Raw genomic sequence first — 26,726 nt, 5'->3', positions numbered from 1 at the left:
GTAGTTAAGAGCCCTTGGATAATTCATAAAGGGTATTTTTTCAGTTTCTAGAATTGAGAGTGCCAACTGCAGTTGGGGATTAAGAGAATGCCTTGCTACAAAGCTATCTCTGGTAACTTGTAAGCTCTTTTCCTACTTCAAAATATTTTATGTTAGAAACTTTAGGAGCTACCTCACTGCTATTAAATCTCATAATGTTATCTGGTCAGTTTTCTTATTCTGCCTACCTCTAGTTTACTCTAGTTTCTCTTCTGCTTTCAAGGCTTCAGACCCAGTTCCTGGACCTGCCCTGGAAAAGAAGTATCCAGTAGAGATGAGCTCACTGCAGTTACTTAATTAAAAATTTGTAAGCTGCAAAAATGGCAATGGGCCAACCAAGAACAGCTACAATTTGAATTTTTCTATTTCCAGGTATGGTAAAGTCCAAGGCACCAGACAAGCTTAGCCTGTGTAACTGCCTTACTATGAATTCTATAATAACCATGACTTTACTTTCAAAACTTACAGTCACTGTGCTTTAAAATACAGTAACATCCCTAACATTGAGGATGCAGCTAGTATTGACTTTAACATAACTTGCCTGAATATTTCTAATTTAACTTGTTTGCTAGTAGTAGCAAACTAATGCAAAAAACATTTTTTCTTAAGAAGAATAAATTGGAAATGCTCTTGTTAAGCTCTGTAAAAATGTGCCAGAAGTACTGTGGTCCTCATTGAAAAGTAAACGTTGTCAGAGGTTCACATGAGGCGAGTAGTATAGGGAATTGAATGGAACAAATTCTCCCCTGCTACCCTCAAGCATTTGGAATTACCGATGCCTTCACATAAAGAGTTAATGCATTCTCCTAATTGCAAATCATAGGTAATATAAGTATATAACTAGTATTTGCTAATTTAAACTTAATTTCATAAAAGAAACCAGATAGGAAAGACATAAATAATTGGAATTAACTGAAATTTATCAACAAAACTAAAAGCTGGGGTTTGCATTAATGCTCTAGGTTTTAACCAAGAAAAACTGCTCATAAATGGTTGCAGTTAGCTTTTAAGGTTGTTAATTACTTTCACTAATTTGTATAGGTTTAGAAATAAAGGTGACTTTGTTACTGAGTAGATAGCCATGTGTATATCTTTTCATTTTAAAGTTCAGTTCATCTAATATCACCTGAAATTGAACAGAAGAATTTTATGAATTAGGAATTTTAACAGATGATCTTGACTATGAATGTTAACAGTTGATCTTAATATTCTAGCACATGTCTAACCCCTTCCTTATATTCCTCCAGTGCTAACATATAATGTGTTTAATATCAGGCAGTTAGCATTAGATCATTGATCATAATTTGTTTGGAATTGATCATTATTGGTTTGGTATTGGAAGAATTATATCTCATTGATGTTGAATTAGAACCTAGAAAAGGAGCAACTAGCAGAGTTTCATTACAGGATCAATTATCCATTAGGTGAATAAAAGAAGAAATTGAAGGACTTATCAGTCGAGTGTTACTATTTTCAGAGGTGCTACAAATAATGAAAAAATTTCTGTACTATTGAATGTAAATTGTATATAAAGCACTATGCTAAGCACATTAGGGATTGTAGAAATGAATAAATGTTGCTTACAGGCAATTATACTTGGCCTCATTAGACATGGATTCTGCTTCAGCTACAGATAGAAAATTAATTAGGCCTACCATGGCTCCATTTATACTGAATATATAGACTTAAAAAATTATTGCCGAAACAATACAGTATAACAGCTATTTACAAAGAATGTGCATGATAAGTAACCTAGAGATAACTTAAAAGTATGAAGGAGGATGTATGTAGGTTATATGCAAAAGCATTATTGTTTGCCGATACCAATATTCTCATAGTTCCTGGAACTAATTCTCTCACCACCACCACCCAATACTGGTCAGCTGTAATATGAAAGGAGGGTATCACACTAGAGAAAGAAGTAATACACTTGACAGCACCAGAGACAATAGTTTCAGACAAATGGTAACATTTCTACTGAAACTTGAAAGATGCAATTCTTTATATTATATTACATTATATTATAGTGAAGTGGCAAGAGTATTTGTACATACTCTTATTCTATCCAGAGTGTTTAGAGAATGGTTGGGATGTGATGCAAAGTGGGCCCTATGATGTATGTATTTTCAGTGTCAAATTAAAGACATTGGGAATGCAGTGTCTGTTGAAAAATTCTTAGCAGTGTGCATATAAGTGAATGAATACTTTGAAAAGCTGACTGTGGTAGAGTAAGTATTGAGATAATGATGTTAGAGATTAGATAGTCATATCTAATGAAGGAGAGTTCATTTTTTAAGCATATGGAGAGTATTAACTGTAATTTCTCTTTAATCCTCACTGCAGGAATATTGTAAGAAGTAGCCAAAGTCATATGCACTAAGCATTTAGCATAGAACTCTGGTCCAGAGTTAGTGAGACCTTCCATTTCAACATGGCATGGTTCTGCGTGCCTGTGTTCCAGTCTGAAGCTGGCTCCAGGGAAAAAGTTCAAGACTCTGATAGATAACTAAAGCAGAAAAGGGCTGGGATTGCCTCACATGATAGAGTACCTGTCTAGCAAGTGGAGATTCTGAGTCAAAAACCTCAATATCATCAAGAAAACGGGGAGGAGGAGTAGCCATGCAATGCTTACTTATTTCTCTTTAGTGGACATAGGAATTTGTTTTAGTAATGTACACTGGGGTAATTGTCCTTGCACCTCCTTTTATACAAGTATGTTTTCCCCTAGATGTTTAATGTAGATGTAGAGAAACATATACATAGTATATACATAAAATTCTGTACTGTATTATTAGTGACAAATACTCATTTTTGCTATTTCTACTTGTAAATTTAATTATATTCCAGTGCTGTTACACACACACACACACACACGTACACACACCCCTTTCCACAGCTGTACAACACTTTACTATGAGAAAAAGTAAAAAGTTTGACAAGGACTGTGAGGAATGTATAGAAATTGACCAGGAAAAAACATGGGACCAAGTAAGGATTTACCTCTGCATAGGGGTTGTTTGATAAAACTTTTTATTTAAGTTCCACTTTAATAATCAGATTATTATAAGTTTTACGTATTATTGAGTTAATTGGTTTGTTATAAATGTTTATGGTTAGTATAAAACAAAAATAATTTTGAAGCATTTTCATTTTCTATTCTCCTCTTTCCCTTTTTATCCATAAGAAAGAACTTTTAGCTTCTACAATCTTTTAAAGATGGCATCTATGCCCAGGATAATTATCCAAAAAATACTGTGAAAGGGGAGGATACTGAAAGGAAACTTTGTTCCCATCTTAAAGCCATACTGTATTGGAAAATAATCATGAGATATGAAGTAGAAAATTCACACAAGGTAGTCAGTTATATAACATGGATTGTCTCGAATTTATTGCACTTTTTTTAATGCTTAGAAAATGGTAGTACCCACCACAAAACCACAATACATAAATTGCCCAGTGTGGCTGACTTGCACATTCCTTTTAGAAGAACTTAGAACTAGTAAGCTTTTTAACCATGAGAAATGGTTAGCATTCATGGCCTTGAGGCAAAGCATTAAATGAGAAAATTAGGACATTTTATTAAAGAGGTGGTAGTGTATAGATTACTGTTACAATAGCTATTAAAGTTTATTGCTTTCTTTGGGAAATAAATTATTCTACACTTACAAAGTTGAGATAACTGGCTTTTTAGTAACAATCCTTTGCTCCCTTCAGCCTTTTAAATAACAATAAAATTGAACATGATAATTAACTTGAAGTATGTAGCAGCACTTAAATGGTTGATACGTTTGTTATTTTTGCAAATATTTCATTATATGACATGAGTCAGTATTATAGTTATACAATAAAGCAGTGTTATATACACGTACCTGAGACACTGTTCTGCAGTTATTTTGAATGCTTATTTTTCTTTACATATGTATTTATTTCTTCGTTTTTTTATTTGTGTGTATACATATGTGTTTTTAGAAAGTAGAATATATGCATTATACATACTATACATTATACATTGTATGTACTCTGGGAGTAGGGATGTACATATTTGGTATTTTTGTATCCTTAAGCAGTTCTACAAAGGGGCTTTATTTAATTCAACATGTCAGTTTGTGAGTACAATGCATCATGGTCAGTGTCAACCCCTTTCATCATTCTTTCTCTCTCAACCCCACCCATCTACTCTGTAACTTCAAGTTCTCTTTTCACATGCGTACAATGAATATTATGACTGCATTTATCCACCTTTCTTCTCTGTTCCTCTGCCCTCACACTCCTTGACCCACCCACCCCCCACACACAAAAAAACAGTTCTAGTTTCAGGATTTTTTTTGTTAAAACTCAAAAGTTTTTATTTTGTTAAACTCAAAGTTAGATGATTGTAATCCTCCCTGCATGTACTCCACTTTAGCTGACATGTTAGTGTATATATGCATATGGGGCCCTGTATGTGTTTCATAATTTAGATCTGATTTCTGCTTATGAGAGAAAACATGCATTCTCTTTTTTTCTTTTTTTATTGTGAAAATACCGTACAGAAGGGTTACAATTACATGGGCAAGATAGAGTACATTTCTTATCAAGCATTGTTGCCTCCTCCTTTGTTTCCCCTTACCATCCCTTCCCAGCCCCCCCCAAAAAACAACATGCATTCTTTGTCTCTCTGATCCCAACTTCATTTAACATACTTTTTTCCAAGTTCAGCCATTTCCCTACACATGACATATCATTCTTCCTGATGGATGAATAAAATTCCATCCTATGTAGGTGTATGTGTTGTGTGTGTGTGTGAGAGAGAGAGAGAGAGAGAATAGATAGATATCACATTTTCTTGATCCATCCCTACACTGAAGGACATCTGAGCTGTTTCTGTAACTTAGTTATGGTGAATAGTGCAGCGATGAACATGAGTGTCTTTACTATATCCTGACTTGTAATCTTTTGGATAAATAGTATTTATCTCAGTGGTATTCCTGGATCACAGGATAGTTCTATGTGTGTGTGTTATTTGTTTGTTGTTGTTTTTGTCGATCATGGGGCTTGAACTCTGGGCCTGGGTGCTGTCCCTCAGCTCTTCAGCGTAAGGCTAGCGCTCTACCACTTGAGCCATAGCGCCACTTCCAGTTTTCTGAGTGATTTATTGGAGATAAGAGTCTCATGGACTTTCCTGCCCAGGCTGGCTTTGAACCTTGATCCTCAGATCTCAGCCTCCTGAGTAGCTAGGATTACAGGCATGAGCCACTGGAGCCTGGCTGTTTTTGGTTTTTTGAGGAATCTCCAAACGCCTTCCACAGTGATTGAACCAGTTTATATTCTTATCATTAGTGTAAGAAGGTCCCTCTGTTTATATTCTTGATGGTAGCCATTCTTATTGGGGTGGGATGAAATCTCTGTTGTTTTGATTTACTTGCCTTTATGGCCAGAGATGTTAAACATTTTTTAGTTTAGTAATTTTGTCCTTTGCTATGCAGAAACTTCTTAGCTTGATGTAGTCCCATTTGTCAGTGCTTTGTCTAATTTGTTGAGCCCCTGGAACTCTGCTCATAAAGTTCCTGCCTATGCCACTAAGTTCTGATGTTTACCCTACTTCTTCCTGTATTGGTTTCAGAGTTTCAGGTCTTACCTTGAGGTCTTTGATTTATTTTGAATTGATACTAAAAGTACAAGGTGAAAGATCCAGTTTCAGTCTTTCATATACAGATGTCCAGTTTTCTCAACACTATTCGTTTGTCTGTTGTTGTTTTTTGGGTCCGGTCATGGGGCCTGGGTGCTGTCCCTCAGCTCTTCAGCTCAAGGCTAGCACTCTACCACTTGAGCCACAGCGCCACTTCTGGCTTTTTTTTTTCTGCTTATGTGGTGCTGAGGAATCAAACCCAGGCCTCATGCATGCGAGGCAAGCGCTCTACCACTGAGCCACCTTCCCAGCCCCACTATTTGTTGAAGAAACTTTTTCCAACATATATTTCTGGCTCCTTGTCAAATATTAGAGGACTTGAGGTATATGGATTTAATTGCAGATCTTCTAGCCTGGTCTGTTGATCTTCAGACCTAATTTTGTGCCGAATTGTTGTTGTTACTGTAGCTCAGTAGTTAAAAGTTGGATTTGTGATACATCCAGCACTACTTTTATTTGCTCAGGATTGATTTTGCAGTTTGGGGCCAGTTTGTGGTTCCATATTAGATGTTGGATTATTTTCTCTATCTCAGTGAAGAACATATATGTTTTAATATCCAAGGGAGTCTCCAATAAAACTTTGGGTTATGCATAAAAGTTAAATAACATGTCTTTGCTGCTTCCTTTTTTCTCAGTATTGAAAGATGTCTAGATATAATGTAGCTGAATATATTTCTCTTGTATTTTTTATTGGACATTGACTTTTTTTTTTTTTTTTTGGTTAATCCTGGTATTGAACTCAGGGCCTGGGCACTGACCTTGAGCTTCTTTTGTTCAAGGCTAGTACTCTACCACTTGAGCCATAGCACCACTTCCAGATTTTTCTGTGTATATGGTGCTGAGGAATCGAACCCAGGGCCTCATACATGCAAGGCACGCGCTCTACCACTGAGCCACCTTCCTAGCCCCAATTTCCCAGTTTTTATACTGAAAATAAATACCAGGTTGCTTTCCTTACAAATCATTTTTTGATCCAGAAAGGAGTTAGTTATCTAGTTATATAACCTTTGTCCTTAACATTTACTTGGGCTAGATGTGAAAGTGAGTTGACAGTTTGATTTTTTTTCCTCCCATTAGCACTTAAATTACACCATCCCACTATCTCCTGCTTTTCATTGTTCCTGCTGAGAAACCAGCATTCATTCTGATTGCATTTCTGCTATAAATATCATTCCTCTGTCTATTTTTAAGATTTTCTGGCTTTTAGCTGTTTGAGTGTATTGTATGATTGCTTTGTCTTCAAGTTTACCAACTCTTACCTGTAGTTATCTGTCAAGTGAATTTTTTGTTTCAGTTAATTTCTTAGCTCTTGAGGTTTTAGTTGTGTGTATATATGTCTGTACATGTGTGCATAGTTTGTATAGTTACTGTCTACAGAGAAAGTCAAGGATATTTTCTCTAAGTATTCATGAGCATAGTTAAAATAGCTGCTTTCAAATAGTGCTAATTCTAGTAGCTCAGTCATGTTGGACATCTTCTACGTTGGTTGTCTTTTTTCTCTTGGGTATGAATCAGTTTTTCCTGTTCTCTATATATAATAATTTGGGACTGTATTTAGTCTGTATATGACATATAGTGATTCTGGATTCTATTATGTTCTTCAGTGGATATTGATACGTGGTTTGTTTTAGTGGCCAGTTAATTTGACTGAATTTAGGCTACAAACTTGGAATCTCTAGTTATTTTAAGGTTAGCCTGGCTTTTTGGGCTCTGTCTCATATATGTAATTCAGAAATTAGTATACAGAGTATAGACATGAAATTTGGACCAATTCTCTGAGGTTTTATCCTTTTCACGATTTACTCACTATAGGCTTTCAACATTTGTGTTCATGCCAAAGTCTGTCTTTTGGTTCAACAAATGGCTAAGATAATAAAACTTATTAAAAGAAAGTTTTTACTTAGACCCATGGTTTCAGTCTTTGCTCACTTGCTTCATTGTTTCTCACCTTGATACAGAACATCATGGTGAAAGGAGCAAGTGGTTGAGCAGAGCTGCTCACCTGTGACAGTCTGGAAAAGAGAGAGTAAGGGAAGTATTGAAAACAAGATCTCTATCCTTCCATGGCTCCCCTACCCCCCACCCAGTGTCCTACTTTCCTAAACAAGGCACTTCCTCCCACAGCTTCACCACCTGCTGAGAACCAAGCCCTCAACACATAACCTTTCAGGGACATTCTACACCCAAACTATACCAGTTATCCTTGCTGTCCTCTTCTTCCAAATACTGCCTCTTGTATTTCTTTTTCTGCCTTCAACTGGTTGCTGTTTTATACTTTATCTTGTGTTTATAGATGTTGTTCATGAAGCATTGGTCCAATAGGAACTATTTAGTCTTTATAGTAAGCACACATGAAATAGAGTTGCAGGGGCTGATGAAGCATTTGCCTAGTATGCAGAGGATTTTCGTTTGATTCGCAGCACAGGAAAAAAACAAAAGTATAATTATACCCTGAATAATTTTCCCATTGTTTGTGCCTTGCTTTAGAAAAGCAAGTTAAATTTGTTTTCATAATTCATCTTTTAAATAACATGTTCCTCATTTAGAACAAAGATTTGTTTCTTCATAAAATTGTGTATAATTTTTTTCAATTATAGATCATTTGAGATGTATTTTAGAATCTGTGATGTATGAAGGTATCATACAATACAACCTTTATTTCATTCAATAAATGTTGAATCTTTTCCAAGACAAGAATGATCTATATCCTTGGCATACATCAATAGCCAGTGTATTGTTAAGTTTGGAGGATAAATATAGGTGAAATATAGGCCCAGTATTGATGAATGCTATGAGAATGTGATGATGGGAGCAAAACCAGGGATGTAGCATTATTTTATTTAAAAAATTGGTCAAAGTCCAAAACTTTATGAGAGGAACAAGGAAGTCACCAAGGAATAAGGAGTGGCTTAAAAATGAGAGGTGGTAATTAACAAAAGGCCTTGTAATGTCTAATTTGAGCAAAAAGGATGATTGCTCTGATTTTCCTTTTCACAAAGATTGCTTGCTAGAGGAAAAACTGGTAGTGGGGGAATAATGGTGGTAAGCAAAGAATGAAGATGAAAAAAACCATTTCAGAGATTTTGTGGTAGTAATCTAGTTGAATTTTGATGGCTTAACAAAAGCAGTTACAGGTGGAAAGAAAAGTGGCCAAATTCAAAATACTTTTTGTACGTAAAGTCAGCAAGGCTTGATAATACATTGAATGTGGGATGAGAGAAGGACCAATTGGGTGAATGATTGAATGAAAACCTGACATGGAAAGAAAAACTCAGAAAGGGTTGTTATGAATAGAGGAAATTACAAGTTCACTTTGGGCATGTTAAAGTTGAAATAGGAAATGTTAACCAAGAGGTTGAATGTAGGGACTGGGAAGGTGGCTCAGTGGTAGAGCGCTTGCCTTGCATGCCTGAGGCCCTGGGTTCGATTCCTCAGCACCACATAAGCAAAAAAAAGCCGGAAGTGGCACTGTGGCTCAAGTGGTAGAGTGCTAGCCTTGAGCTGAAGAGATGAGGGACAGCGCCCAGGCCCAGAGTTCAGGCCCCACGACCTGACCCACAAAAAAAAAAAAAGAGGCTAAATGTATTATTTTGTAACTCAAAAGATTGAGGTTGTAGATGATAATTTTTCGCAAAGTTCAGTATATATATATATGCTACTTGAAGCAGTCTCTTTGATTGAAATTATGGTGAAGAGGAAGGCAGGCAAAGCTGCCCAGAAACTCCCATGTCTGAGCTCTATTAAGCCCGTAAATAGTTTCATGTTTGGAAAAAAGGAGGACCTGGTAAAGTAAGCTAAGAAGTTGCTGGCAGGTAAAAGGAAAACTATTCATCTCAAGCCAGAAGAAGAAATTGTTTAGAGTCAGAGAGTGAGGCCAGGTAAGGTGGCTCAATCGTGTAATCCTAACTACACAAGAGTTAGCAAGCACAATTGATCAAGGTTTTAGGCCAGCTAGAGGGGAAGATGAGACTGCATCTCAAATCTAAGGCTGGAAACAGGAAGATAGGCATATGCCATCTCTTGAAGATAACCGACACAAAAAGGGGTTGGAAGAGTGACTCTAGTGGTGGAACGCCTACCTACTAAATGCAGAGCCCTGAGTTCAGTCCCCAGTACCACCAAAAAAGATGAATTGGGGAGTCAATTATGATTGGGTCATAAACTACAGAGAGGTTTGTTAAAGTGAGATCTGAGAACTTGCCATGGGGTTTTACAATCTGAAGGTAGAGAGCATCTTTGTTAAGTGTTGTCTCATTGAAAAAGATTGAGTGGAAGATGGGAGGGGAGAGATGGTAGGGGAAAAGCAAAGGAGGAGGCAACAATGCTTGATAAGAAATGTACTCATTACCTTGCTCATGTGATTGTAAACCCTCTGTACAGTATTTTCACAATAAAAAACTTACTTTTAAAAAAACTGACAAGGAAGAAAGAATTTGAAGTATAAACAACCTTTGTAAGGAATTTTACCTCAAATGAGGGAAGCAGAGAAGTAAAAGGTTGGAGAGGAGCTAAAGGAGATTTTTCTTAAGATGAGTAGTTCTGTAGTATGTTTATCACTCCTTATATTAGTTTTAAATATTATTAACTATTTACAATATTTCTGGGTTTTTTCTGCAATCCATTTGTAAAAACTACTCTTGAGTGCTCAAATTATGTGTGTAAATGTGCAGGAGTGTTTATGGAAATGCTTTTTGGGAAATCTGTAATGCAAATAATTTTGTTTTGATTTTACCTATGTCACAGAATAAAGCTAAAGTTGCATCAGCAAAAATAATTAAGTAAAACTTAGCCAGGCTCTGGTGGCTCACACCTGTACTCCTAACTACTTAGGAGACTGAGATCTGAGAATCAAGGTTCAAAGCCAGCGCAGACAGAAAAGTCCCCATAAGGCTCTTACAGCCAATTAACCACTCAAAAAACAGAAGTGGCCCTGTGGCTCAAGTGGTAGAGCACTAGCCTTGATCACTAAGAGGATCAGGGACAGTGTCCAAGCCCCCGAGTTCAAGCCCCACAACCAACAACAACAAAAAAATAATCAAATGATTGAAAACAAAAAGGGTTGCTGTTTTTAATACATGAACTTTTATTCTATTGATGACTCAGGAATTACATCATGATCAAATCTAATGAGAAATCCTTTATTATGTTGTATAATGTACTAGTTACACAGTAATGAACAAGAGACCTGCATCCATATAGGTTACAGACTTCTATATTTAAGCTTCATTATACCTTAGACTACAGATAAGAAATTTATTGCCAGGTACTGATGGCTCACAACTCAGGAGGCTAAGATCTGAGGATCACAATTCAAAACTAGCGTAGGCAGAAAAGCCCATTAGACTCTTATCTCCAATTAACCATCAAAAAGCTAGAAATGGTGGCTCAAGTGTTAGACCTTAACCAAAAAATCTCAGGGACAGCACCCAAGCCCTGGGACCAGCACACACACACACACACACACACACACACACACACACACACATACATACAACTTGAGACTATATTATCTTGCTAAATTTTAATTTTGTAATATTTTTAAGTTGTTAATTGAATAGTAGTATGGTTAAAATAGCTTAATATTTTGTTTAGGTTTGATATGCTTAAATCATATTTCTATCAAAGAAGTTTTAAAAATTAGATGTGATTTACACTCAGAACATTAAGAATATAAAATAAGAGGAAGCTTTTAACTTTGGTCACACATTAGAACATTACATAAGGATTTTTTTTAAATCCATATGCCAGACTGTTCCCCACCCAGTTAAACAGAACCTCTAAGGCTGGGTCCACGTATGAGAATTTTGCAAATACCAATTTAAAAGAATAGACACAGGGAATAAAATATTACTAACCCCCTGAGAATGAATGAATTATGCATTTAAGGATTAAGTATATCTCAAAGAAAAATATAAACTATTGGATTATATATCCAATATATATTAAATATAAATAAATAGATTATAGTTAATAAGTTTTAAAAGCCAATGCATGCAGCCATTCTTAGAACCACAAGTTTGTAACTACAAATTTTAAATAGTATAAAATTTTATGCCTCCAGCCATTCTCTGTAATCATTAAGAAAATAGATCACTAAAGTTGTTGATGCTTCTCTTTTTAAAAAAGCAAGAAAAACAACCTTGGTAATAACTTCTTATTTGAATGCCTCTTGACACCACCACCATGGTGCATGCATGTAACAATAAGGAATTAGGCAATATAAAAGAATATGTCTTTAAGAGTTGCAAGAAACCAGCTATATGGAAAGCTTTATATGGTTCAAGCATATTTTTACTGTTTATATTGTTAGGTACAAAAGTATACTACTTTTTATACTGTAACTTTTAAGTCCACAAGAATATTCAGAATCAGTTCTCATTAAATTTCTTTTCTTTCTTTTACAGAAAATGCTTGGCCAGAAGAGATGAGTACTAATTCCACTAAGGCCTAGAATTGCCTACTGTACGGATAGTCCTGAGCAGGCAGTATACGAATGGCCCAAGGAAGCCACCAAATTGATTTTCAGGTTTTACATGACCTGCGACAAAAATTCCCTGAAGTACCTGAAGTTGTTGTATCCAGGTGCATGCTACAGGTTAGTGTTGATTATTTCTTAATCTATTAACATAAATCTGGTGTTTTATTTTCTTGTTGGCATTAGTGTGCTATGATGAAAAGAAGAGAACTTTGCTGTTGATAATCATATTGCTTTTGTCAAGAGCAGACTCTGCAGTATCTCCTACAAGATACCAATCTTGTAGATTAGGTACCAGGATTAAATTAGTTAAATCAATGATTCATGGTTTTATATGTATTAACGACGAATTCACTTTATTTTTCCCCTTCCTCTAGGCAAAAGTTTAAAAATTCCTCTTTGTACAGAAGTAGAGGGGGGAAGAGACATTAAAGACCAGAAAACTTGTGTTATAATCCTATTTCAGCACTTCAAGAAGGACATTTGTTTAAAAGGCCTTTGTATTTTATTTTTCTGTAAAATAGAAGTATTTTATTTGAGCGTACCTAAGATCCAAGTTCTAAAGAAAGCCGGGAGCCCGGAGCTCACACCTGTAATCCTAGATACTCAGGAGGCTGAGATCTGAGGATCATGGTTCAAAGCCATTCAAAGCTAGCCTGGGCATGAAAGTCTGTGAGACTCTTATCTCTAATAAGCCACTAGAAAACCAGAAGTGATGCTGTGGCTTAAGTGGTAGAGTGCTCACCTTGAGCTGAAGAGTGCAGGGACAGCGCCCAAGCCCAGAGTTCAAGCCCCATGACCCACAAAAAAATAAAAAAAGAGAAAAAAGCTAAAGAAAAAGTTAGGTTTTATAGTTTTAAATTTAAGTTGTAGGTTTCTTCATTGTTTTTAGCATATACAATTCTAGGGATTTATAATTCTAAACGTTTAGGGATAGTTGTGTCTTCCTATTTGATTAAACTGGAAATCTTTGTATCAGAAAGTATTCTACAGAGCTAGAGGCAATGAGTAAGTGATAAGTACCCCTGCCTAGCAAGCAGGAAACCTTGAGTTCAAAGTACAATTAAATAAATAAATGTGTGTGTGCCTACACATACACACACACACACATGTTTGCATATTTTTCTGGACTAATAAAAGATGGTTTTTACAAATAACTCAAAGTTTGCAATTGAATGTATATTTTCTTAGATCTTTACTTAATCACAAGTGATTGGATTTTGTTCAAGCCTTTATAGCCTTGTACCTATCCTTTAACTGACTTTTTATTCTTTTAATAAACTGCCTGTCTTTAATCCAGTTCTGGTCTCTAATCTACTTTTGTCAATGGCTTTCTAACTGCAGATTTTGCCATGTATTTGCATTATTATAAAACGTTGTTACTTCAGGACCTTCTGAATAAATTTTATGTGTCTTTCCTAAGGCATACTAGTTTTTGATGTGGAACTTGGCTTTTCTAAAACTGATGGGCTTATCTAGTTCTTCCTCCTCACACCCTCTGCTGCTGTTATCCTTTGAGCTAGATCCAATTCTCCATACTACTTGCTATACATAGACAGTGGTTAAGATCATTGTTTTGGTAATAAGCAGACCTAAATTCAAGTTTTGATTATTACAAGCAATAATCTGATGAGCCTTTTACCTTTCACTTTATTACCTTCATATTCATATCCTTAACAGTACAGTAGAAAGAAAAAACGTGAGAATTAAATACGATAATGAAGGTAAGCAACCAGTAGGATACCTGATTCATAATGAGAGCTTGGTACGTGTTATTGGTCAGTACCATAATTGTATCTCAAAAATGAAAATTTTCCTTTAATTTTTCTTGCAATTAGTATAAGAGTAAATCTCTTAATTGTCTGAAGTATTAGAAGTAGAGATGGCTTAGTAAAGATGTAGTAGAGATGGCTTATCTGTTTTGCATGTGTTTATATTTCTTCACATTCTCAAAGGTGACTTGCTTGTTCAGCTCAGTGGAGTTATAACTAAAAATCATTCCTATCAAAAGGAGAAGCAGTCTGTGGATAACCAAGAAGTCAAAAATTTATTATTTTAAGTTGAATATTGAGTCTTATACTTTTCTACATACAAAACACAATTTGATCTGGCCACTCATACCTGTAGCTACTCAGGAGGCTGAGATCTGGAGATCCAGGCTCAAAGCCAGCCAGGGCAGGAAAGACTGTAAAACTCTTATAATAAACTATTCAAAATCCAAAGTGAAGCTGTGGCTGAAGTGGTAGGGTGCCAGCCTTGATCAAATGAAAGCTCAGAGACAGCACTCAAGTTCCGAGTTCAAATCCCAGGACCAGCACACACACACATATACACACACAAAAACGGTTTGTATGAGGGTCTTCATGATTGCATTATAAAAGAACTTAGTATGTCATAATTACTTTGACATTCAGTAGTAATGTCCATATGTTAATTTCCCTTTGAGCCCCATGATGGAAAGATGAGGTTGGAAAAAATTGAAGAGGGGATTTTTTTTTTTTTTTTTTTGGTCAGTCATGGGGGTTGAACTCTGGGCCTGGGCGCTGTCCCTCAGCTCTTCAGCTCAAGGTAAGCACACTACCATTTGAGCCACAGCACCACTTCTGGCTTTTTTCTGCTTATGTGGTGCTGAGGAATCGAACTTGGAGTCTCATGCATGCAAAGGCAAGCACTCTACCACTGAGCCAACTTCCCAGCCCGAGGTTGAAAAAAATTGAGAGAAGTTTATCAGGTTCTATTAAATTGGAGAGGGGGGGGAGAGAGAGAGAGAGAGAGTGTGTGTGTGTGTGTGTGTGTCTAAAGTTTTTGTTCATTAATTCATATTTACCTGGTTGTATAAAGCAAATTTAGAGGGAAATAAAGGGGTAATAATAATAAATGAAAGGCTCTAGTAAACATCCAGGGAATGGATAGCAGTACCCATTTACCTATAGAATGTAAAATGAAAAAAATTGGGAGGAGTAATAAGAATGGACTCAAGTTAAAAAAGGTATGGGGGAAGTGGTGCTGTGGCTTAAGTAGTAGAGCACCAGCCTTGAGCTAAAGAGCTGAGGAACAGCACCAAGGCCCAGAGTTCAAGCCCCACAACCAACAAACAAAAGGCGGGAAGGGGTAAATGGGGAAGGTGGAGAGATAGCTAGTCTCCCTAGAAGTCACTTCTTAACTTTTCAGGTAAAATAGATTTTTGTAGCAAAATGAAACTATATTGAAGATGCATAGTTATTGAAAAACTAGTAGGAAAATACTGTAAATTCTTTAATAAAATTCTATAGACAAAACTATCTAGAACATTTCCCCATAACTCAGTACTTGATGTTTTAAAATAGGAATGAAACAGTCTTATGTAGCATTACTTTAAGTGTTTTCTCTTTCCCTTTCTTCATTTTGGGGGATTGGACCCAGGACCTCATGTACAAGTGCTCTACCACTTGAGCCATACCCCAAACCCAGTTAGAATACTTTGAGAAAAGTATATATAGGTTATATATGTAAATGTGTATGTATATAACATATATATAAAGTTGTTTTGTTTTGTTTTTTGTTGGGTCCAGTCGTGGGACCTGAACTCTGGGCCTGGCCGCTGTCCCTCAGCTCTTCAACTTTTGACAAGGCTAGCGCTTTACCACTTGAGCCACAGCGCCACTTCTGGTTTTTTTCTTTTTTGCTTATGTGGTTCTGAGGAATCGAACCCAGGGCCTCATGCATGCAAGGCAAGTGCTCTACCACTGAACCTCCTTCCCAGCCCATATAACATATATAAAGTATATATGTTCTTCAGTATCTTCTTTGTGATGTGTTAGGAAAACAAGATGCTTCTTGTAGCATACACATAATCCTATCATTCAGAAATCTAAGACAGAAGGATGATATGTTCAAGTCTAGCCTGAGCTGAATAATAAAATTCTGTCTCAAAAAAAAAAAAAAAGTTCAGGGGCCAGACATTGTGGAACACACCTGTAATCCTAGCCACTCAAAAGGTAGAGATCAGGAAAATTCCAATTCAGGGCCAGGCTGAGCAAAAAGCAAGACTCTAATTCAACCAGGAAGCTTGGAATAGTGTTGTATGTTCCTGTAATTTCAGCTACAAAGGAGGCATAAGTAGGAGGGTTGTAGTCAGAAGCCATCCCAAGGAAAAAATACAAGACTTTATCCAAACATTACTAATGAAAAAGGATAGGCATGTTCTGGGGGAATATCTTACCTTGAGGTTCAAACTCCAGTTACCAAGACTGGAAGTATGGCTCAAGTAGTAGAGTGCCAGCCTAGTAAGCCCAAGGCACTGAGTGCAAACCCCAGTATACACACACATACATACCACACACATACACACTCACACACACACACACACACACACTCCCTCCCCTCTCTCTCCCTCCTCTCTGTCTCTCTGTCTCTCTCTCTCTCTCAACATTCTGGACATCCAGGTAATTTACCTTTACCTGATTCACCAAGAACTGTAACAAGAAAAGAATGGAAAGAATTTCTCTAAGTATAACTAGCTTGCAGGACCTCCAAACTTGGAAAATATTAAAGACAAATTGGTCTCCTGTAAATGTGATGTAAGTATCCCTTGTTTGGTGACAGCACTTGTTTGTTTATATTTGAGACAGACTCATTATGTAGAGACTGACTGGCCTCAAACTCATGATCTCCCTGCCTTTGCCTCTTAAGTGTTGAAATTAGACATGTGTCATCACTATACTCAGTGTGGTTAATCTACCTGAATTGCAAGTTCTAGAGGGAAAAATCAAATTTTATATGTCATCCAGTCTTCCACAGTGCTATGTATATGGTAAATGTTCAGTAAATACTTTGTAGATGATTTGTGACTGATGGTTATACAGTCTCTGCTGGTGATTCCTTAAAGTTTGTTTTTGCTTTTCTTTTGTTTCTTTGGAGTGGATTTTTATGGTACTTTTTAAAGGCAGAGTATACACTCATTTCCTCTGGAAGCTTCCTTATATTTATGTATTTCATAAAAAGATACTTTCCACAGGTTAAAAGGAAGAAGATGGTAAAGAAGTTAGGTGACTATGGTTTAAATTATAGAACTTGTAAAAATTTAAACATTAGCTGGGCCCCGCTGGCTCACTTCTGTAATCCTAGCTACTTAGGAGTCTGAGATCTGAGGATCATGGTTCAGAGCCAGACTGGGCAGAAAAGTCCATGAGATTCTCATCTCCCGTGAACCACCAGAAAGCTGGAAGTGGTGCTATGGCTCAATATGGTAGAGCTCTAGCCTTTAGCAAAAGAACTCAGGGACAGTGCCCAGGCCCTGAGTTCAAGTTCCATGACCAACCACACATACACGTACACACACGCGCGTGCACACACACGCTCAAGGACAGCACCCAGACCCTGAGTTCAAGCCCTAGGACTAGCACCAAAAAAAAAAAAAAATTAACTTGCTAAACGGTCGTTGGTTTAAGAGAATTTATTGATAGAATAAGTATTGTGTAAGTATTGATAGAATATTTTCTTCGAATACTTTGAGAAACCCTGAATGATACATTCACCTTAGAAATAAACTTAATTATAAACTCTTACATACTTAAGTTGGTTACTTTATTCAGTATTAAAGTTCTGTTTTAGTTAAGTTATAATTTTACTACTTGTATGAAACCATTTTGTTAAATAGCTTCTAAAACAACAGTGATGGGATTCATTTTTATCTTTTACCAATTTCATTACACTAGTAGTGAGGATTTTTAATTCAGTCATTTGCATAAAAATTATTCTCAAAAAGTTTCTTATATAGGCTATAATTTTATTAGTCATTAACTTGTTAAACACATTCTGTGTAATAGTGACAATCTGAGTTTAGTTTCTGATTATTAACATAAATTGTTTTTGTTTATCTTATAGAATAATAATAACCTGGATGCTTGCTGTGCTGTTCTCTCTCAGGAGAGTACAAGGTATCTTTATGGTGAAGGAGACCTGAATTTTTCGGATGATTCAGGAATTTCTGGCCTACGTAATCACATGACTTCTCTCAATTTGGACTTGCAATCACAGAATGTTTACCACCATGGAAGAGAAGGAAGTAGAATGAATGGAAGTCGGACTTTAACACACAGCATTAGTGATGGACAGCTTCAAGGTGGTCAGTCCAACAATGAACTATTTCAGCAGGAGCCACAGACAGCACCAGCCCAAGTTCCTCAAGGCTTTAATGTTTTTGGAATGTCCAGTACATCTGGTGCTTCAAATGCAACACCACATCTTGGATTTCACCTAGGCAGCAAAGGAGCATCTAACCTTTCTCAACAAACTCCCAGATTTAATCCAATTATGGTAACGTTAGCCCCAAATATCCAGACTGGTCGTAATACTCCTACATCTTTGCACATACATGGTGTACCTCCACCTGTACTTAACAGTCCACAGGGAAATTCTATCTATATTAGGCCTTATATTACCGCTCCTAGTGGTACAACTCGACAGACACAACAGCATTCTGGCTGGGTATCTCAGTTTAATCCCATGAACCCTCAGCAAGTCTATCAACCTTCACAGCCTGGTCCTTGGACTACTTATCCTGCATCTAATCCTCTGCCACATACCTCAGCCCAACAGCCAAATCAGCAAGGCCACCAGACCTCTCATGTCTACATGCCCATCAGTTCACCTACTACTCCACAACCACCAACAGTTCATTCATCTGGTAGCTCACAGTCTTCTGCCCATAGCCAATATAACATTCAGAATATTTCGACAGGACCTCGAAAAAACCAGATTGAAATCAAACTTGAACCCCCCCAAAGAAACAATTCTTCAAAATTACGTTCTTCTGGACCTCGAACCGCCAACAGTTCCTCTTCAGTCAATAGCCAGACCTTAAGTAGAAATCAGCCCACTGTTTACATAGCTGCCAGTCCTCCAAGTACTGATGAGATGATCTCTCGGAGTCAGCCTAAGGTCTATATTTCAGCTAATGCCACCACAGGAGATGAGCAGGGCCTACGGAATCAGCCCACACTCTTCATATCCACAAACTCTGGGGCATCTGCTGCCTCCAGGAATATGTCTGGACAAGTGAGCATGGGCCCTGCTTTCATACATCATCACCCTCCCAAAAGTCGAGCTATAGGCAATAACTCTGCAACTTCTCCTCGAGTGGTAGTCACCCAGCCCAACACAAAATACACCTTCAAAATTACAGTTTCTCCCAATAAGCCCCCTGCAGTTTCACCAGGGGTTGTGTCCCCGACCTTTGAACTTACAAATCTTCTCAATCATCCTGATCATTATGTAGAAACAGAGACTATCCAGCACCTCACTGACCCATCCTTAGCACATGTGGATAGAATAAGTGAAGCCCGGAAACTGAGTATGGGATCTGATGATGCTGCCTATACACAAGGTAATACTTATTCTAAAAGAGGGGCAATTTTCCGTGCTGGGCTTTATAGTTGTACACTTCATTTCATAGTAGAAGGGGTATTATCTTCAAATGTTACCTCAAATGCTAACATTTGAAAGCATTTGTACAAATTTTAACACGCTTTTTTTTTTTTTTTTAGTCGGTTGTAGGGCTTGAACTCTGGGCCTTGACACTGTTCCTTGGCTCTTCGGCTCAAGGCGAGCACTCTACCTTGAGCCACAGCACCACTTTGATTTTCTGAGTGGTTTATTGAAGATAAGAGTCTGACAGCCCAGCTGGCTGGCTTTGAATCACGAAATCACGATCCTCAGATCTGAGCCTCCAGAGTAGCTAGGATTACAGGCCTGAGCCACCATGCCCAGCATGAAATTTTAACTCTTTTATTATCATAAAACAACAATGTTGGTAGTTATCAGTTCCTCAGATAAATCAACTCTGGTTTAGTGTCTATAGACACATGCTTTCCAGTCACCTGTTGTCCCCATTCCTCATGTCCCAGCTTCTCCAGACCCAGTGGATTGAATCCAGGCCCTTGTGCTTATTAGACATGCATTCTACCACTTGATCATGTCCCTGGGCTTTTGGGGATAGAAGTTGTTGTTTGTGTTTGGTTTGCTTTTTGTTCTTGAGGCAGGATCAGCTAGGCCTGGACTGGCCTAGAACTCTTGATCCTCCTGCCTCTGCCTTCCTCCAGGCAGCTGAGATTATAGGAATGTGCCCAACTTTCAGTTTTCCTGTATGTGCAGTAATGCTGACTTTAAAATTTCTGCAAAGCTGGGTGCTGATGGCTCATGCCTGTAATCTCAGGAGGCTGAGACCTGAGAGTTGGGGCTCAAAGACATCTGGGCGGGAAAGTCCATGAGACTCCTTTCTCCAATTAACTACCCAAAAAAAGCCAAAAATAGAGTGTGGTTTGAATGCTAGAACGCTAGCCTTGAGCAAAAAAGCTTAGGGACAGCGGGCAAACCATGAGTTAAGTCCAATGACCAGCACCAAAAAAAGCCTACATTATTTTATTACAAAAGCCAGGGTGGACTCAGCAAACTAACATGACTGAAAATTATTTCTGCTGTTTTATTTCTCCTGAAATCCATCTGTAGTATGACTTAGCTGACACACTGCATTGTTTTAAAAGTCTCACATAATCACAAATCCTAGAAGTCTCACAAAATCATAAATTACTTAATGATACTTTAAAGCCTTTCCCTGGTTATATTTATGTTCTGATCATCAGATTGATATTAATCAAAGCTGTGACTTTATTAAACCAGTAGCCTTAGCTTTGAATTAAAATAAAAATATAAGTAAAAAAATGAGTTAAAAAATGTCCTTCAGCATTTCTCATTCCTTGTCATTTTTCATTAGGGCCTCTTTCTAAATCTCAGCTCTTCTATGTGAGACCTAATAAAATGCCAGTTTTCCAAAACTTATGAGCTAAATATTCTTTTCAAAAGGAAATGTAAATTAAATTAGTTCAGACTTTTGTACTTTTGTACAAGGGTCTGCTGATTAGAAATGCCTTTTGTAGAACTTAGTTTATTATAGGCATTAAAATCACCTTATTAAATAATAATTAAAATCAATTTACATTAAAATACTTAGGGATTTTTTTCCCCCAAGTGACTCCCTCTTACCTGTTAGTTCTTCTTAATCCTAACAGTAATTTTTTTTTGGGGGGGGGTCCAGTCATGGGGCCTGTACTCTGGGCCTGGGCGCTGTCCCTCAGCTCTTCAGCTCAAGGCTAGCACTCTACCACTTGAGCCACAGTGCCACTTCCGGCTTTTTTCTTTTTGCTTACGTGGTGCTGAGGAATCGAACCCAGGGCCTCAGGCATGCAAGGCAAGCACTCTACCACGGAGCCACCTTCCCAGCCCTTAACAGTAACTTTTTAATTAGAGGTAAATCTCAGAGTTAGAAAAGATTTTTAAAAGTCATACAGAATTCTGCTTCTGTGTTTAACATATCATACAACTCACTCAAGTGTACAAATCAGTGATTTTTAGTATATTTATTGATATTGATCATCATCACAACCAGTAGTAGAACACTTTTTGTTACCTCAAAAAGAAACCCAAAGATCAGGCACAGTGACCATGCCTGTAATCTAGCCAGCTACTTAGAAGGCTGAGATTGGGGGGATCACAATTTGAAGCCAGCCTAGTCACAAAAGTTCATGACATTCAAGCTTAAATAATAAAAAATCAAGAATAATGGTGTGAATAGTGATGATATGATGATTATCTTTCATCCCAGCTCTGCAGGAAGATAGTGGTCCACTCAGGCCCAAGCAACATGTGAGACCCTATTTTTCAAAAATACACCAAAAATGAGAAAGGGTCTGCAGGTATTGGCACAAGTGGCATCTGCACAGCAAGTATAAGAGCCAGAGTTCAAACCCCTGTACTGCCAAAAACAAAAAACAAAAACAGATTTTGGGGGTTGGTGAGGAAGATGGGATAATAGAGAGTAATAAATGTGGTCAGAATATATTAGATACATGGATATGTGTGTGGAAATTCAATGAAACCTATTATTTATCCAGTTAAAACTGATGGAAAAAAAAAGAAAACTCAGATCCTGTTAATAAGCTCTTACCTCCCCCATACCATGACCACCACCATCTGTGCTAGGCATCCATTAATCTACTTCCTATTTCTATAAATTTATGTAATTTTGGTCACTTCATATAAACAGTCATGTACTGTCTGATCTTCTATTATCACTGTCTTGTAGCAGTTTTAGTACTTTATTTTTATAGCCAAGTAATACCACTATATAGATAATGCTGCAATTTTTAAATTTATGAGTTTTGGTGAGCATTTTGGTTTTTTTGACTTTTGACTAGTGTCAGTGATGTTGCTATAAACATTTGTGTACAAGCTTTTGTGTAGATTTTCATTAATTTCTTTTCAGTGTATACCTAAGAGGGGAATTACTGGGACATAAGGTAATCATCCTATATTCCTATATTGAGAAACTGCCTGAGCTTTTTTCAAAATAACTGTCATTCCTACCAGCAACATACAAATCCTCACCAATATTTGCTATTATCTGACTTGCTTATTGTCTTACTTGTGCCTTTAAATTATTTCTTTGTGGTTTTTCCGTCTTAATTGGGATATCGATTTTTTTAATTATTGAATTGTATGAGTTCTATATGTGCTCTCAAAGTAATTCTGTTACTTGAATTTGTAATTCTTCCTTCCCGCTCTATATTATATTTTTACTTTCTTGATGAAGACCTGTAGTAAGCCCAAAAGTTACTGGTTTTGCTGAAGTTTCATTTGTGTGCTTTTGTTCATCATGCTTTTGATGTTTGTCTAAGAATCAGTTGACAGATCTATGATCATTAAGATGTAAGAGTTACAGTTTTAGTCCTTGTATTTTGGGGGTTTTTTGTATGGTTTGTGTGTGTGTGTGAAAATACTGTCCAGAGGGGTTACAATTACATGGGCAAGATAATAAGTACATTTCTTATCAAGCATTGTTGCCTCCTCCTTTGTTACTCCTTCCCATCCCTTCCCATCTACCCCCCTCCCCCCCCCCCCTACCCCCCTCCCCCCCCCCCCCTTTTTTTGTATAGTTTAATTTCTGTATAATAGTATAAGTTACAAATTCAACTTTATTCAGCTACCCAGATGCACCAACACTATTTGTTAAAATCTTTTTCCTGTGTTGGCACCTTTGAAGAAAACTATTGACTATAATCAAATGAGTTTATTTCTAGACGCATTCTTTGTCATTGGTTTATATGTTCCTTATACCAGTATTTACCCTCTTAATTTGTTTGTGTGTGTGTACATACAGGCCCATACGCACACTGATCCTGGGGCTTGAACTCGGCCTGAGCATGAGCACTGTCTCTTGAGTTTTTACGCTCAAGGCTAGCACTCTAGCACTGTACTACTTAAGCCACAGCTCCCCTTCCAGGTTTTGGTTATTAAAGATAAGGTCTCACTGATTTTCCTGCCAGAGCTGGCTTTGAACCTCAGATATCAGCCTTCTGAGTAGTTAGGATTATAAGAATGAGGTACTCAAGCTCAGCTTTACACTCTTTCATGAAAGATTTGGCAAAATGGGGAGAAGCAGACCCCAGACACACAGAAGGGGAAAGCAAAGAAGCTAAAATGACAACTCTGTCCAGGTATGTTTTTACCTTCTTGGTGTAGAGGGCAGTGATTCTGGCCTGAACCGATACATAGACACAGGATCATATCGTCTAGCAACCTTTAATCATTTTGCTAAGTTTCCAAACATGGTAGGACAAGGGATTTAAGGTAGATTATACTGTCTCAATTACCATTGGTGTACAATAAGTTTTTTAATTGAGATGTGCATTCTCCTACTTTGTTCTATTTCAAGATGACTTTGGGTATTTGGGATCTTGCTCTCATTCTTTATAAGTGGTAGAAGCAGGTTTTATCAATTTCTACACAGTTGAGTTCTTACAAAGATTGCTATAAAATACTTTCTTCCTTATTTGATAAATAAAAACTACAAATAGAATCTAACCACGTATTATGAAAAGGTCTCTTCAGAGATAACCAATGATTATTCATAGTTTTTCTACTAAAAATTAAAGTTATATTTGTGTGTGTGAGTGTGTTTCCTCTTCAAGTGAATTCCATTTTAGCGAGTTTAGGTCTGTTGTTTTAAACATGGCTGCCATGATATCCAAGCATATCTAGCTGCCATATTTAACCAGTCCTTTCTTGATGGTAGTTGCTAATCAGCTTTGACACCACTACAATGAAAGTCCTCCCATATCATATTTCTGCCCATATCCAAGAATGTTGGCAAAATAGACTCGGAATGTAGGCTTGGTTACCATGCTGCAGTAACAAGCCAGATCATACTAGTGACTTCATTCTTGCTTATGCTTATACAGCAGTATAGATTCTCTGGTGTTGTCTCTACCCAGTGACTTGGAAGTACAGCAGATCAACAGTGTCTCCCTAGGCCTCAACTTCACTGTATTACACTTTGAGTAAAGCAAGTCATTTAATCACACCAAATTCAAAGGAAGTGGAAGGCACAGTGCTACCACATTCCTAGGGGAAGGCAACCAGAAATATTTGATGAAAGACATTGATGACTGCCACAATAAATGATGCCAGTTTCAATTTGAATTTCTCTCTAAAACTATTCTATTAGCTTATACTCCTATACTTACTAATGAAGAACATTTGGAAGACTGTTCTTTGTTCTTTCTCCACCCCTCCTATCAAAAAAATATCTTTATCTGCTAGGTCAATATTATTTTTTTAATTTATATCTTTTCATGAATGTAGGTGAGCATCTTTCCATGCATCCCTTTTTTGAAGCCTATTTCATTGGCATATTTTAAATTTTAATATTAAGCTTCATAGTGACATTTCCATGCATGCATATAAAATACTTTGGTCATATTAAACCCCTCTTACTCTTTTTGACCCTCACTCCTCCTCCCCAATTGTATTTAACTAATTTGTGAACTTTTCTGTTTTTATAGACTTTATTCTTTCTAATTTTAATGATTTTTAACAAGACTTATAAGTTTTGTTTTATTTTTTTTCAATTTCCCCTTCTAAAACTTCAAAAAGAATCAAAATGTGTACTGTGTTGTGTCTTCTGTTATGAGACTCCCTGAAATGACATTGAGCTAGTCTCATAGCATCCTGTCACAAACATCAGTGTAACTACAATATTTTCTTTTAAACTAAAAATATTCCTAATCTCCGAAATGATTTTTGGAGAAGATCTGTGTCTTTACAAGATTTCATAGTTTTAATTATGTACAAGTGAATTCCAACAAGAGGCCCTGCCGGTGCTATAAAATGATTAACACTCATCTCCTGTTACGTATAAATAATTTAAATGTCTTACAAGTAATTACAGAGATAAAGCATCATCCCTCATTGTGCTGTTGGTGCATCTATTCCCAAGTTACAGGCCTAGTTATAGCACTGTTGCAAGCTAGGATTTCAATTTGCCTTTAAAATAGCAAAATAATAAAAACAGGGTGCTTTGTTTTAAAGAATTGCCACCTTTGAATCTTTTGTGATTCAATCACCAAATAGGAAATTTTGACTCTTTCTTAGAAACTGACATTTACTTTCTTAGTTTAATGACAGGAATGATTATATTTTATATATACATACATATACATATATAAGGAAAAATATGTCCCCATTATGTTTTCAGTTGCATTTTTTTTCTTTGAAATAAGTCTGTAATCTTTATATCCATCAAGACAAGGTCTGGGGTACACTTTACAGAATCATAGATATTTTTTAAGCTCATCTTGTCCTCATGGTTAAGGTTGCTGATACTATGGAGTGCCTAAAATTATTAAACTAACACCATATGGAACTTCTTGTTTTTTTTTTTTGGTTTCAAATAAAATTGACATTTTTCTGCATTGTTCATCAGAAGCTAGGTGAAGACTTAGCTTTCTATATAACACATCAGATTCACCTGGATAGGTGTACTTAAATTTACATATACTGAACTTTAATTCACAAACAGTTATCTTAACAGCCACAAGAGGGAGGTAGTTACATGACTAAACTACTTTTATCCATTAATTTAATTTTGTCTGAAAAAGGATTCAAAAGATTCTAATTTTTTTTAACCTGTAATTCCTCCTTTTTTATGTGTTTAGGAAAACAGACTTGTTTGGGAAACTAAAGAAGTAAAACAATTTTAAGTTAAATATGCCACTTTTATTACCTTAGTACATATGTATTCAGTACCATAAAAGTCTTACTGGTCTTACTGTATTTCACAATGTATTAACTATTGCTACATGAAAAAAATTAAAGTTTAACATTTAAAGAGACTTTTTAATAATATCAGTTATTTATTTTACCATTGTTTCTATCAATGTTTTCTTCTATTAAATTAAAATCCTAATTAAAATTAGGATTCATTAAAAGTGAAATTTTTATTATTTCATATCCAAGAGATGTTTAATGCCTACACTTTCCAAGGTAATAACATGTAAGCCCTTGAAATAGTTTGCTTGTTTCTATCCCTTGTACTTCCCTGTGTTTGTTTAATGCCTTTTAAACTAGTAGTACAAAAATAACTTCATTTCCATTACTATCTGATTAAGCTTGAATTCCAAAATGGTGAACATTCACTGTATTTTATCAATACATATATTTTATGTGTAC

General features: G+C 36.6%; 1 protein-coding gene across 1 annotated transcript in view; it reads left to right on the top strand.

Moving 5' to 3' along the window:
• Nucleotides 1-267: 267 nt before the first annotated feature.
• The window catches only part of Tab2 (TGF-beta activated kinase 1/MAP3K7 binding protein 2), a 38,880-nt gene continuing 12,421 nt past the window's right edge, over nt 268-26,726 (top strand). Inside the window, exons 1-3 of the mRNA XM_013026996.1 lie at nt 268-411; nt 12,112-12,302; nt 18,048-19,548. Coding sequence (XP_012882450.1) covers nt 12,201-12,302; nt 18,048-19,548 — 1,603 coding nt within the window. The 5' untranslated portion in view covers nt 268-411; nt 12,112-12,200. The remainder of the gene's footprint in view (nt 412-12,111; nt 12,303-18,047; nt 19,549-26,726) is intronic.

The sequence above is a fragment of the Dipodomys ordii genome, unplaced genomic scaffold (genome assembly GCF_000151885.1).
Source record: "Dipodomys ordii isolate 6190 unplaced genomic scaffold, Dord_2.0 Scaffold98, whole genome shotgun sequence".
In the NCBI taxonomy this organism is placed as follows: domain Eukaryota; kingdom Metazoa; phylum Chordata; class Mammalia; order Rodentia; family Heteromyidae; genus Dipodomys; species Dipodomys ordii.
This window is presented reverse-complemented; position numbering and strand designations above follow the sequence as displayed.